Source organism: Limulus polyphemus, unplaced genomic scaffold, assembly GCF_000517525.1.
Source record: "Limulus polyphemus unplaced genomic scaffold, Limulus_polyphemus-2.1.2 Scaffold780, whole genome shotgun sequence".
Lineage (NCBI taxonomy): Eukaryota > Metazoa > Arthropoda > Merostomata > Xiphosura > Limulidae > Limulus > Limulus polyphemus.
The window spans coordinates 379,999-393,820 of NW_013666390.1; the positions used below are offsets into that span (position 1 = coordinate 379,999).

Consider the following 13,822-nt stretch of genomic DNA (forward strand, 5'->3'; position numbering starts at 1 on the left):
AAACTTTATATAGTTTATCTGTTATTTTCTCTATCCTATCTCAAAACGGGATCGTAACCCCCCAAAAAAATCGAAATTACTCTCCTTTTCTTTCTAGAATGACTTCAAATGTAGCATGAAACTACATTCATTTATCATTTAGCTTTAAACTCACAACAGTATACATCTATTTGTAATTAAATTTGATTGTTTTATTGCCCTTTGAACTGTGTCTAACTACTATCTGAACCATTATAAGTTGTAAATCACTTGCGGAACATGCAGCTCACGTTATGCTAACGAATTACATTACCCACGAGCTACTCCAACCTGCTCACATGCATGCCTTGTGAAACATTTTTATTATATTATTATTTATTTTATTTAATCTAACCTTAACTAACCGAAAGAAATATATTTAGATTTTAGTTACTTTTATAATAATAAATAAAGAATAAACATAAAAAACAAGAAATAAAGTACTTATCCAAGTATTCTTTTTTTTTTTTGCTCTTGACTATCAATGACAGATAACCCTACTTTTTTTTTAACTAATGGTAGTAGTGCATTAAATTATTCTTATTTAATTATATAATGCATCAAAGAACATAGACTAATAACATTAAAAATGCAGACAATTTCCTCTAACAATTACAATTTTTCTGGCTTTCTAAGTATGCTACAAGAGCAGTTACAAATACATCCAAGCTAACCACTGTGATTCCCGTGGGAACCAAAGTTGAATTAGAAGTGAAACTGACTATTCTGTGTTCAGAACACAATGTTATACAATACGTCATTTGATAGATGAAAATCTTGACTTTCTCTTGGTTATAGGCAATATATAATTAAACATAAGAGAGAACTCTCAACAAATCCTGATAGAGAGGTTGTGACAAGTGGGTGTGGCAGGAGGGGTCATTTTTTATTTGATAGCTCTGTAACCAAACAAAATTGAAGGCTATAAAAATTATGGTTTGTCTAAGCAATGACGATTTTATATTGAGCAATTTATGTTGAATTTCTTAGTTTCTTGGGAGGTGGTTGATAAAATAGAGAAAATGTGTCATGTGAGTCACACTAAGGAAAATTCAGGATATTTTAAAATATTGCTTTCTAAAATTAAGAACTTAAAACTTATATACTATTAAAATATGGGCTATTAGCTATAATTCTATGCTATACTAATTGGTATACGTACACAAAAAGTAGTATAATAAAATTTTGAATGTAAGAGACTAAAAACCTTGTGCTATGTGCAGTAAAGGATACCTGGGGTGAGAGAATTAAATATGAAAACTGAAAAAAAGGTATTTTTATTCTCAGCATGAAAATTACCTTTCACTCAGACTGACTTAGTAAAAGCTTCAGAAATTCAAAGACAAATCTTTTGTTGAAATACTTCTGATTTTTAGTGTACAACAGACTTGTAGTTTACTAAAAGCTTAGCACATTACGTCAATATACACATACAAGATTCAAAATCGTAGTAATTATTACTTCTCTCCAATAGAGCAATATTGTAAATTGTGTGTTATCTTAACGATAAGTTTTCATGTTTGAATGGATACAAGGACTGGCTATAATACCAGTCCCATGGGATTCTATACACAAATGCCACAATACTTAATACAAAATAATTTAAAAAGACAAAACAAATTTGGCACTTAATAGTAATTAGTACATTTCCAAAAATAAGAAGAAAAAAAGGGTTCTTCATTTCATGCTAATAAGTAAAGCATTTTCAAAAACAAAACATATTTCACAACTAACAGGATGAAAACAATAATTATGGTAAACTTGACACTTAACGCTAGTATTTGTACTTCCCATGACAAATAAAACCATTAAATATTAGCTAGTATTTGAATACTATTTAAAGATGTTCAGGTGTAAATGATTAAAAACTACTGAATTCATATTTAAAGACCATTAAATGAAATTTTAAAAAATCATTGAATTAATATTTTAAAAATAAAATTATGTAATATAAATTCACTGAAATGAAAAATAGTTAAGCCCAATGAACTGAATGCTCATGCAAGCATGTGACAATTATGTGGCAGAAGAATCAACTTCAGAAAATAAATATTAAATGTCTCAACTTCACTGATTTGTTTTTCATAATCTGTTTTAATTTATCACCACTTTCCTCATTCATTAGGAATAACTGATTTTTCACAAGTGGTTGCAGAAGCTGAATGGTAGTTTTAAATGTGAGATGTTATGGGCTTGAGCTGCTATATTTGCCCCTAATTTGAATTTTTAATTTCATTACATGCATCAAGCTTGCAAACAGAGATTAAATATGATAGAAGTTGCGTGGATCATCCTTTTTTTCAGGTACCTCTCTTACTAGAATAGACTTTTACCATTCTCATGCACTTTCTGGACTGAATGTTTTTAAAAAAAATCACTAAAGCTAAGGAGATACTGTTGTATTAAGTTCTCTTTCACTGACATGTTAACTTTTACATAGCCATTGCATTATCTATTCATTAAGTATGTTTCTTACTTTTATGAAGAAAGGGTGACATATCCAGGCCTTCTAATGGGAAAGACACAAAACTACTAATTTTGGAAGAGAACATCACCTCATGACGGAAACGTTTCAAATGAATACATAAAACCTGAAAAAAATTTTGAAAATCATGGATTATGTGTTACAATAGAAAAAACTGAAAGGAATTAAATTACCAGACTTTGTTTAATGCAAGTAATTTTTTGTTCATGAATAGGATAATCATATGAAATGCTTTAAGTTAACATTACTTTATCTTAAGAACACCCCCTTACACAGCATTAGAGAAACGGGGTCAAGGGACACGTTTGCAAACTGAAGAAACACTTTTAGATCAATCAGCATGGCTTGGAACAACAAATATCCAGCAACTATTTTCAAACGAGTTTCAATGAACACTTCCATTAACTGCAAATTGGTTATCGTAGCTGCCAGCATAGCAGAATACACTAATAAGTTGAAAAACAGTCAGCATCTTAATATGAAGACACACACACAGAGCAGTATATGTTGATAAAGTAAGCAGTGAGAGAGTTGACCAGAAAAAAATGGAGTAACTTAAATGATAAATAGTCAAGTGGGTGGCAGTATAAATAGCCAACACTCCAGGACATTACTTATCCCACTAAGAATGGTAGAGAAACTATCACAAGTTTTTGTGGAAATTACATGGACAACTCACTTGCTATATCATGCATAATTTCACACCAGGATGAACTGGTTTAACACAGTAAAAACAAAGATTTATTATGGGATGATCAGTAATGCTTGAATTAGAAAAACATAGTATAAAAGCAGTAGTTAAGCCTAGCTAATTAGTTAGCCAACAAGTTAGCAAGCTTAAACCTCATGCCAGCACCAGTCTGAAGTAAGCTAAAGCTTTCCCATGGATTAATGTCCAGTTTGATCGTAAATGACTTTAATATTCTTATAAGATTTTTTGTAAGATGAGAATTTAATTAAAACATTATTGTAGAAAAGTATATTAAGATAAATTGGAAGATAATTTTGTATAATCATAAACACTAATTCTAATTATAACTATTAAAAACCAAATATTAGTTCTTATTTCATAAAAGTGATAACTTTCTGTATTTGTGTCATTAACGTAGTTGAATAAAATGCTTTCTTTTTTAAGTTCTGGATCTATATCCTTGTTTCTCACAAAAACTTTAAGCTAGGACCTGTGTAAAATTAGTAACTACATCTTCCTGGTATTTTACATAAATATCATTTGTAGTTGGTTGGTTATACATCACTAATTCATCAAACAACAAACTTTCAATGAAATAACAACTAGATAAAAGAAAAAATGTTGATATCATGCTACAAACTAAATAAAAATAAGCGAGAAGCTCTAATGAGTACAAGAAACTCAACAATTCACTCAAAATATCAACATGATACAGACTATAATATAACATAAATAATTAAAAGTGTTACACACAAGAAAAGATAATCAGTACAAAAAACAAAATGTTTTATACAAAAATATCTTAACAGCACTTTTTTAAATCACTGAAGTTCAATAATTCAAGTAATTTAATATTACAATGTTTACAAAAACACAATGAAATGATAAACTTTCCATCTTTGTAAAGTAGTAAACTTTGTAGTAAACTAGTGTTTGAATGGGTACCAAAAATCCTATCCGGATGGGTAATTCAGGTGGGTATCCAGGTGCCCAAAAATTTCCAACTACTATCAACACAACAGTTTCTAATATGTAAAAGACAATATAAACCACGATGCCAAACAGTTTAAGTTTTCTTCATAATAAAAAGTTATGAATACTCAGATTGAAAAGTAAAATAACACAGTAAATTATACAATTATAAATGAAAGATGAAAATGATGTTAACCCCAAAACCTTTTGTAGCCATCGTGTATACTATAGAATAGGCTTGCAAGGTATACACTACTGCATGAGTCACTGAAACAAAATTTTCCCCAGTTAGTAATGAGCACCGATTTAGTGGTCATGAAATTAATATCAAAGTATAATGCTTCCAACTGTTTCTTCAATTGGATATTATTAACTTGTTGATATTGGAAACTGGTAATGAAAAAATTATCTTTAACGGTTCACCCTGGCTGACTGTTATTAAACAATACCCACGATGTGCAGGCAATACTTGTACGTAATGACGACACTTAGGTTGTATGTATGTACGTTATGGCACCTACAGCCGCTGCTCATCATAATTCAAGGTATTAGGATGCTGCGATCATTATCGTAGAGTCATTGTTTCACTTCACTGCAGTTTAAGTGAGAAACTCGCACTCTAATCTTAATGGGAAATTATCAAGGTTTTGTCGTTGAAATATTTGAGGTAAGTTCTGCCAATCGATTGTACTAACTTTTCTGATAGCGTAGGCACACTCAGCAGTAATCTCTCAGTGTGTGTTATAATGACAAAATGCTCATCATAATTCAAGGTATTAGGATGCTGCGATCATTATCGTAGAGTCATTGTTTCACTTCACTGCAGTTTAAGTGAGAAACTCGCACTCTAATCTTAATGGGAAATTATCAAGGTTTTGTCGTTGAAATATTTGAGGTAAGTTCTGCCAATCGATTGTACTAACTTTTCTGATAGCGTAGGCACACTCAGCAGTAATCTCTCAGTGTGTGTTATAATGACAAAGCAGCTAACTACAGTTGAAACAAGTTAAACTAGTTATACAAAAATGTAGAAACTTTTGGAAAATCATATTTATATTGAGACAATAATTTACAGTATTTACTATTACAAATCACATAGTTATCAGGTTTGAAAGTTTCCTATGAGTGATAGGTCTCATTTCTATCCTAGAATGTTGATAGTGCCACGCTACAAAATGACAGTAACTACGAACTGACTGCACGTAGTGAATCAGCCGATAATCATTTAACAAAGAAAAATTTTAAATGGGCTATTCAAAATTTGCTGCTTACGTAATTGATTCTTTGTCTCCTATATTCATTATTGTCAATGGAAGAAGTGAAAGTTAGTGTGGTATAAGCAAGTTTGAGAGTATAATGAACGATTGAATAACTTAATTTATAAGACACTCGAGGATTTTTGTATACTATTAAACTTAAAGATCAATGACTTACTAATTAATGTCACTGGCCTGCCACTAGAATTCAGTATGAGTCTGTATAACTATGATTGCTTCCACTTCACTTTCTGTGTCGTGACTTTCTTTGCTTGTTTCTGATTTTTGCTTACTGATTTCTCTAAAAATAATAGTTTTTCTGCAGCTCTGTTTACATTACTTTGACTTAAACTTTGTATAACTTTTTTGAGAACTGGGTAACAGTTGTGATGGGTGGGTGCCCGGTGTAAGCACTAGTAAAAACTTAGAAAAATTACTCCTGCAAAATAGCCTGAAGAAGTCAAATTCTAGTTCAATGTTTCTCAAATGCATATGTAAAATGCATAATTCTTGGTGGCACAGTGCCAGCTCACTTGCAACATACTTGTGTGCCATGGCACACAATTTGGAAAACACCAGTCTAAATAGAAAAACAAAAAAGTTAATTTTTCAAACAAATTATTGTTATTCTTGTTAACTATAAAACTACATTTTTTTTCATGCTGTTTTCACAATAAAGACTAATTTAATGAAAGTTATAATTTTCCTACACTGAAAATATATTTCTGATAGGTACTTACTTCCATTCACATACATAGCTATTCTTGTTCAGCACTGCCATCTATTTGCAAAACTTTTTTTGCATGCCATACGTCTTTCACTCATATGTACCCCTCAGTTCACATGGTTTAATCGATTCACACATATAAATCATCATTCGACAAACCTCCACCAACAGACGTGCCCCCAACACATGTGACTCCCTCTATGCTATTCTACCTAACTATCACATTGAGTTTAGGCAGAAAACTAAGCACCAGTGGACAGTGAGGAGAAAGGGTGGGAAGTGTTAATGGCAGTAAGTACCAGTTGAAAAAATATTTTCAGTGTAGGAAAATTATAACTTCTACCAAGGTACCTTATTTCTACTCACATACATAGCTTGAATCCCAAATTGAATAGGTGGCAGGACCGGTGAAAGGGAGAAAATAGAAGCATTCAAAGGACACCCCCAAGAGGGAACCCTCTAAGAAGAGGACGATACACGTAGGACTGCACCACTTCTGTATCAGGTATACTCATTGCCCAGATGTGGAAAAGATGAGACTAATTTGGGTAGACAGATTTGAGGAGCACAACCCATCCAAAACTCGACTGCCAGGAACCAACATCCATGCAAGGGTAGGATGAGGATCATACAGTCAGTAAGTCAACTACAATCCAAAACTCAACTGCTGGGAATCAAAATCCATGCAGGGGGTAGGAAAGAGAATCATGCTGTCTTCATCTCAAGTTCGGCCAACAGGAGGGAAAAATCCCACCATCGACCTGTGAACAGGGCACATGTGAGCAGAATGAAGTACACATATACATCCCCATCAAATGAAACTTACCGGAACCACTCCAAATGTAGTAACATCCTCGGCATAAAGACATCAAAGGGTATGCAAGAGGTAGAAGCAGAGCAACGACCAAGTGTACCCACTGCGACTCACAACACAGGTAAATGCACTTGAGACAAGTTCAGTGATGGAGCAGGAACACCCTGAACACAAGTATGAGGACTTATTTTGATTGGTTCAGCTCTAAATCCAAAATTCAACTGCCGGGAACTGACATCCATGCAGGGGTAGGATGAAGAATCCCAATCATTTCTACACCAGCAGAACATGACCACCCTACTCTCAACTGAATGAAGGTATTGTTTATATTGTATATTTCTCATTCAGGAAGACACCTCCATGGTCCATCACCATCCCAGCAGCTTGGAAATGGAAAGTTGTAAGGACTCTCTTACTATACGAGGGGGGACGATGACACGGTGGTGAGTCCGGAGGAATATTCACAATGGAGACAGTGCAATGGGTGACCATGAAACCCTATAATGGAAAGCAGACTAAACTCGATTTATTTAATCTAAGGAATGGCAGGGATGAGCAGCTATTCTCGTCTGCTTTATCCATGAACTCCATGGGTGAGTACAGTTCAGAACAGGCATATTTATGAAACAAATATATTACGAGGAATAACCTACGAATGATTATGTGGAATACCCCATCTCTAGTTTGATTGTAAGGAACATTGTGCATTTTACACCCATGGAAATTATTAAAATGAAGTCAACATGACTGTAAACTGTAGATTTTAGTACAATTTTAAGTGATAGAAGTATACCTGGAGTTCATCTGATTTGGGTAGCTGTTTCTTCCTCGTTAGGATACCGTCTTCCACCTATCACTATCCTTCACTTCTTCAGTGAGACTAACTGGGTAAGTTTTCTTAATTTTGTTATATATATATATCTTATTTTTCAGAGGCCTGTCCCATTTTTTGACCTGGATTCTGCCCTGTGGCAAGTGGTGCCTGATAGGAGGTGTAGTCCCAGTGCTTGATAGACAAAGTACCTCCAACAGACATCGAAGATGAGATGCATGTAAAAGAGAAGGTGCCTGATTGGAGTAAATACACCAGGAATTGATTACTGGAGATAAGGAATAAAAGGCCAATCGAATCACAAGCTGAACCAAAAAAAAACATGAACAAAGGAGTGGTGCAAGGGAATGAAACTGCAGGAAATGGAGTCAACAGAATGAAGCCTTGAAAGCAATGAAGCAACCTAGAGCATGTATGGAACACAAAGATTATATTGAGCCGAAACAGCCAAGAAAACCAAATAAGCACCAGCCATGAAGTATCAATCAGATAGACCTGAAGCGACATGGATGAACAAAATCACCTTAGGAAGAAAACTGACAGAATGAGAAAAACCAAAGTTATCAACTGGATCTACTCCTATCTGAATGTATCGACAGCAATGGCTAGTGGACAATAAACCAGAGACTAAAAACAAAAACGGTAACTAGGAATTGAGAAAGAAGTCAAACGTTTCCTATGGAGGAGTACCCCACAGGAGGCAGAGCCACCAAAAATTTGAGGTTCAAAAGGCCACTCTTTGGGAGAAAGTGTGTAGGGTCTGAAAACACAATCTGCAATGACGATGAAAACACCTGGAACATGACACACTAGGAGACATACGTCAAGTGTGTGGGTTCAAAAAGGGAGATCCACTGTCTACCACAAAGGGAACAAGAAAGAGTGTTTCCTTGTCTTGTGAAATAAGCCACCATCATCAATTATTTAAAATGAAACATGATTAGTCAAATTTGAACAAGAGGAAGAAAATGAAGTAAAGCACGTGGGACTGCTGGAAATGCCACGGCATTAACATTGTGTGACCTTTTGTCCATAGACCATTGTCCTGAAGCCTCCTGCTGATCGACCAATGCTTCTCAAATTTGAAGATGATCATCAGGGAAGAGAAATAAATCCGAACGAAGGGGAGTAAGTGGTAAACCCAACGACGTGGGGGATATGCTAAACCACCTATGTGTATAATCCAAGAAGGAAAAAAAAGTTAAGAAGAGAATTTAAAGGAACCCTAGCAAGAGACTATGGTCATGCATTGTCTCCTGAAAAGATTGTAAATGTGCAAAACCCAAAAGGAGAAGTGCTTCCATAGAAGCCACATCCCCCAATGTGTTAGAACCTTTCTAGTAGTAAGAGAGTTAACCATAATAGAAAACTCCACCAAATGCATTCAAGGAGGAGAATAGCTGGTCCCAACATAGGTGGGTGAGTAAAAGACACTCTCCAAATAGACAAGAGTATTAGGTATGGATCATGAAAAACTTATCCAACTAGAAAATCAAACCACTTGAGCTGCTTGGGTAAGAAGCAGATGAGTACGTTATGACTATCCTGTTTGGCAGGAACTAACTGAAGCCAGATGTCAATGTAGTGGTGTTAGTAAAATCCCCCAAGACAGATAAATCACAAACCACCTGACAAAAGACATACAGAACCAAAAAAGTCTGAAGGGCAAGGCACGAAAATGGTATCAAATTATGTGATGAAAAAAACCTAAGACAGTATTCCGAGAAATGCAAATAAGAACAGGTACTGTGGGCATTCTCAGTCCTGAAAAAATTACCCACCCGATTGTGATGACAGACTATATAGTAAAACGGGGAAGAACCAAGAAGTGATTTAGGTGGGATTTACTGATCCAGAACTCCAATCAGCATCAAGCATACATGAAGAATGGAGAAATCCGTAGGTATGACTGGTGATGGACGGGAAGGTGCCGGACATGGAATATGAATCAAATTGGCAATGGCTCAGAATGAAACAAAAGAGCAACCAAAATATAGAAGATATCATTGCAGATACCCCACGCAATGCTAAAAGCACAGGAGTAGCCACAAAAAGTGGACCATTGGAGAAAAAGAGCCAACTGTAAGTCGCTATTAGAGGTGGATGGTCAACAAAAGAAGCCACACGTGGAGGGAAAGAAAGATGGCACCCCCCCCCCCTCAACAGGTAGGAAAAAAGGAGGAAATATTCCACAAAAATCCCCTAGATACAGGTGGAATGCCTAAGAAGGTGTAAGGTGGACATGTCCAGTAGGAGAGTTGATACGATAAGACAAAGCTGGAAAACTAGGTGGGAGATAGAAGGGATAGGATGAACAGAGACCCCACCCATACAGGTAACAGATTCTAAGTGCATAAAATCAAAAAGAAAAGCCTGAGTAGGGCAAGGCATGCAAGAACCATCTCCCAAAAGAGACAAAAAGGTTTATCATGAAACATAATGTCTGGAGAAGGAGGGAAACATATACTGTAAAATGTATCTAAAAAAGACTGAGGTGGGCTTAGCAGACTCTGCAGTAGAGGCCTGTGAGGCCATAATCAGGTAGAGGAAATACTGACAAAATCTAGGTCGCCTTAAAGGGGTTGAACAGTTGTAGGAAGGCAAGCAATATCAGGAGAAGGTAGGGTGAACTCCAGCCTCCAGGGGTCCACAAAAACTAAATTAAATGTAAAAAAGTAGATATAATGTAAATTTAAGGAAGTGTGTAGTAAAATAAACATGTATTAGATGTTAAATGTTGAAGAAAAACAGAATATTTAACCAGGTAAACCAAAAATATCAGACACTTGTTAAGCCTAATTAAATTAAGCAGGACAAAGTATATCACTGAGCTCAAAATTAAAAAACCCTAACCTAACAGTAAGTATGTAAAATATAAGGAGAAGTTTGTGCAGACCCCATTTGCAGGATCTACACAAGCAAAGTTAATATGAAGAAGGTATAAAAGATAAATAATAACGAAAATGAAATATACATTATATTGTAAAATTAAGTAAGAGTGTATTGACAATAACATATGTATGAGGTTTGATGTATTGAAAAAACAAAACAATATAGTTAACCTAGCTTATGATACACCAGTAAGATGAATTATAGGTAATCCTAAAATAACAAAGACTCATGTTAAGCCTAATCTAACATTATAGGACAAAGGATACAACTAAGCTCTCACTTTTAACTGGAACTTGATTATGAGTATTGATCAATCTAAATAAATTTATGTTACTGAATCCAAATAACTACAGATAAAAATATTAACAGAAAAATATTCAAAAACCATATCAGTATAACATCTTATCTTTTCAAAGTTGGCAGACCATATTTCAAATGTGTGGGCCCCCAAGCTCGAGTCGAGGCCCAACGAAGGTCAGCTCATTGGATGATCAATCTTTACAAAGTAAAGCTGAAAATACACTGTTGAGGATTGGCACCTGAAGCCTGTGTAAATGTGTTGATAGATGATATAACCTCCAAAGTGGTAATTTAGAAATCGGAATTGCATAATTCAAAATGAATAACCAAACACAACTGTGTTGGCAAAAAGAAATAAAAAGTATTAAGATTGGTAACTGGGAAAAAAATATATAAAATAATTCCACTTCAGGATAAGTTACAAATATCACTACTGTATAATAAATAGTAAATTTGTTGAGAGAAATTGATACAAAGATACTAAAAAAACACTTGAAGGGAGCACAAATTAAACGTCTGAGCATGAGCACTGCCAAACGAGAAGTGATAGTTAGGTAGAATAGCATAGAGGGAGTCACATGAGTCACGCGTGTGGGCGGCATGTCTATTGGTGGAGGTTTTTCGTATGATGATTTACATGCAAGAATCAATTAAACCATGTGAACCAGGGGTACATAGGTAGGAGTGAAAGGCTTGTGGCATGCAAAAAAATTTTTGCAAGTAGAGGGCAGCACTGAACGAGAATAGCTATGTATGTAAGCAGAAGTAAAGTACCTTTTTGGAATGCTAAAATCACATTTTATTGCTGTATCTAAGATAACTACGAAACTTGGGAGGATTTAATACCATAAACTAACAGATCTCTGATAACTATATAAAAAAAAAACAAACTCCAAATATATTAACACTACCAAAGTTAATATATCTGGTAGATGTAGCATTTTTTAGTTCGATATATACCACCATACATCTAGTATCTTTAAGCATCTGTACTGTGTCACATTACCATCATACCTCGGGTAACTGTAGAACTTTGGAGTATTTAATCCCATTTCGAAGCTTCTTACACTTTTCACAACTGTACATATTGTCTCCTTTCAGTTCATCTGCAGAGAAGAAAGCTGCTAGACAATCCTGCAAACTGACAGTCGGGCCCCAAAACCAGCTATAAAAATGAGTGTTATCACTTTTAAAGTGCAGTCTTAATATTCACCTTAACAATTCTTAAGTAGTATACTTGTCTCTCAGCTTTCAATTAACTACATGTTCAGTCCAGTGGCCTTATGTAATTTTTACAACATAAATAAACCATATTATACAATTCGTGAGACAAATACCCAGCAAAGACATACAAGCCTGATGGTAATGTAATGTACAATTTTCAAGATATTAACAGGTCAATATAGCCTACAAAAATGTTATCAAGTGGGATACAGACAGAAGTTTATCTTTCTTTTATGTTTTTTTGGGAAATTGACCAAAATTCATATTATCATAATGAAAATAATTTAAGTAGAGAACATACTACATGATGAAACTTTGTAGAATGGATGACAACTGCCTGATGTACACACACAAGTTTAGAGGACGACATTTTGAAAGTCTTCTGCCTTTTGGTCTTCAGGCCAGTATGTGTAAGGTATTGTCAGTCTTTATAGTATTCTGGTGGATTGTGGAGAGTGTGTTATGATTAGTTGGTTTATCCCTGTTTCTGATTGGAGGAGAGATTTCCTGTAGATTCAACCAATGGTAGCCACAGGTTACTCACCTCTAATCTGGAATCTCTGTTTAGTGAAGGTTTAATTGTGTTAATATAAAATGACTCTATAATTTTTATTGTCTTCCAAAATTTGTCTATGTCGATGATTCTAGTTTCTTCCAAGTATATTTTGTGTCCAGTTGACATGACGTGTTCTGCAATGGCTGAATTTTGTGTTTTCATGAGTCTTGTACTGTCTTTATGTTCTTTTATTCTTGTCGTGAGTCTTCTTCCCGTTTCTCCAATGTATGTTTTGTTGCAGGAACATGGAATTTCATAAATGACATTTTTGTGTTTCTCATTGGTAGGTTGCTATTTGTTTTTTACCAGAATGGATCTTAATGTCTTTTAGTATTTCCACCGGACTTCTGTGTCGAATTTCTTGGCTATGCATTTGAGTTTTTCACTAAAATTTTGCAGGTAGGGAAGGTAAATGGTAGTTTTTTCTGATATTTTCTTTCTGCTGTGGTATTCTTCACAGAGTTTTTGATGAAGGAGGAGATGTAATCATTCTATTTAAATCCTACAAGACATTCAGGTCCATTCTGGTAAAAAATAAAAGCAACGTACCAATGAGTTGCCATCAATTCTACAAAGTTTCATCATGAATGCTTTGCCTAAACAATCCATCAAAGAAAACATACTATATATTTCATCAGAACATCAGCAGTCATCTGATCATCTAGCATAGTGTACTTCTATACACAAATGTATATTTATTTATTATACAAATGCTCAACAGGAAATACTCATTTCAGAATGAAATTTAAAACCCAACTGTTTTATATATATATATAAAATCAAATGAGAGAAAAAAAAAATGACAGTTATCAGATGAATTAATTTGGTTGAAATAAGTAAGGAAAAACAACAGATATAATTTAATGGTGAGTGGAACATAAAAATAGTAGAAGGGCTGATCTCCTCAACCATTAGCTTTTTGCTTGGTTTGATTTTCGTGTGTTCATATATTTTCTTCTTTTGCACAGAAGCCAAGATTTTCTTTAGTCACAAAATCAATAGGGTTCTTCCCCATCCCCAAGAGAAGTGACTTGTGAAGCGTTATTAAACTCTTT

General features: G+C 34.5%; 1 protein-coding gene across 3 annotated transcripts in view; it reads right to left on the reverse strand.

Moving 5' to 3' along the window:
- LOC106460490 (ubiquitin carboxyl-terminal hydrolase 20-like) overlaps positions 1-13,822 on the reverse strand; it is a 79,519-nt gene that overhangs the window by 19,021 nt on the left and 46,676 nt on the right. For all 3 annotated transcript variants that reach the window (XM_013920191.2, XM_022387238.1, XM_022387239.1), the window contains exons 10-11: positions 12,002-12,152; positions 2,495-2,609 (exon numbers count right to left, since the gene is read on the reverse strand). In XM_013920191.2, the coding sequence (XP_013775645.2) occupies positions 2,495-2,609; positions 12,002-12,152 (266 nt within the window). The remainder of the gene's footprint in view (positions 1-2,494; positions 2,610-12,001; positions 12,153-13,822) is intronic.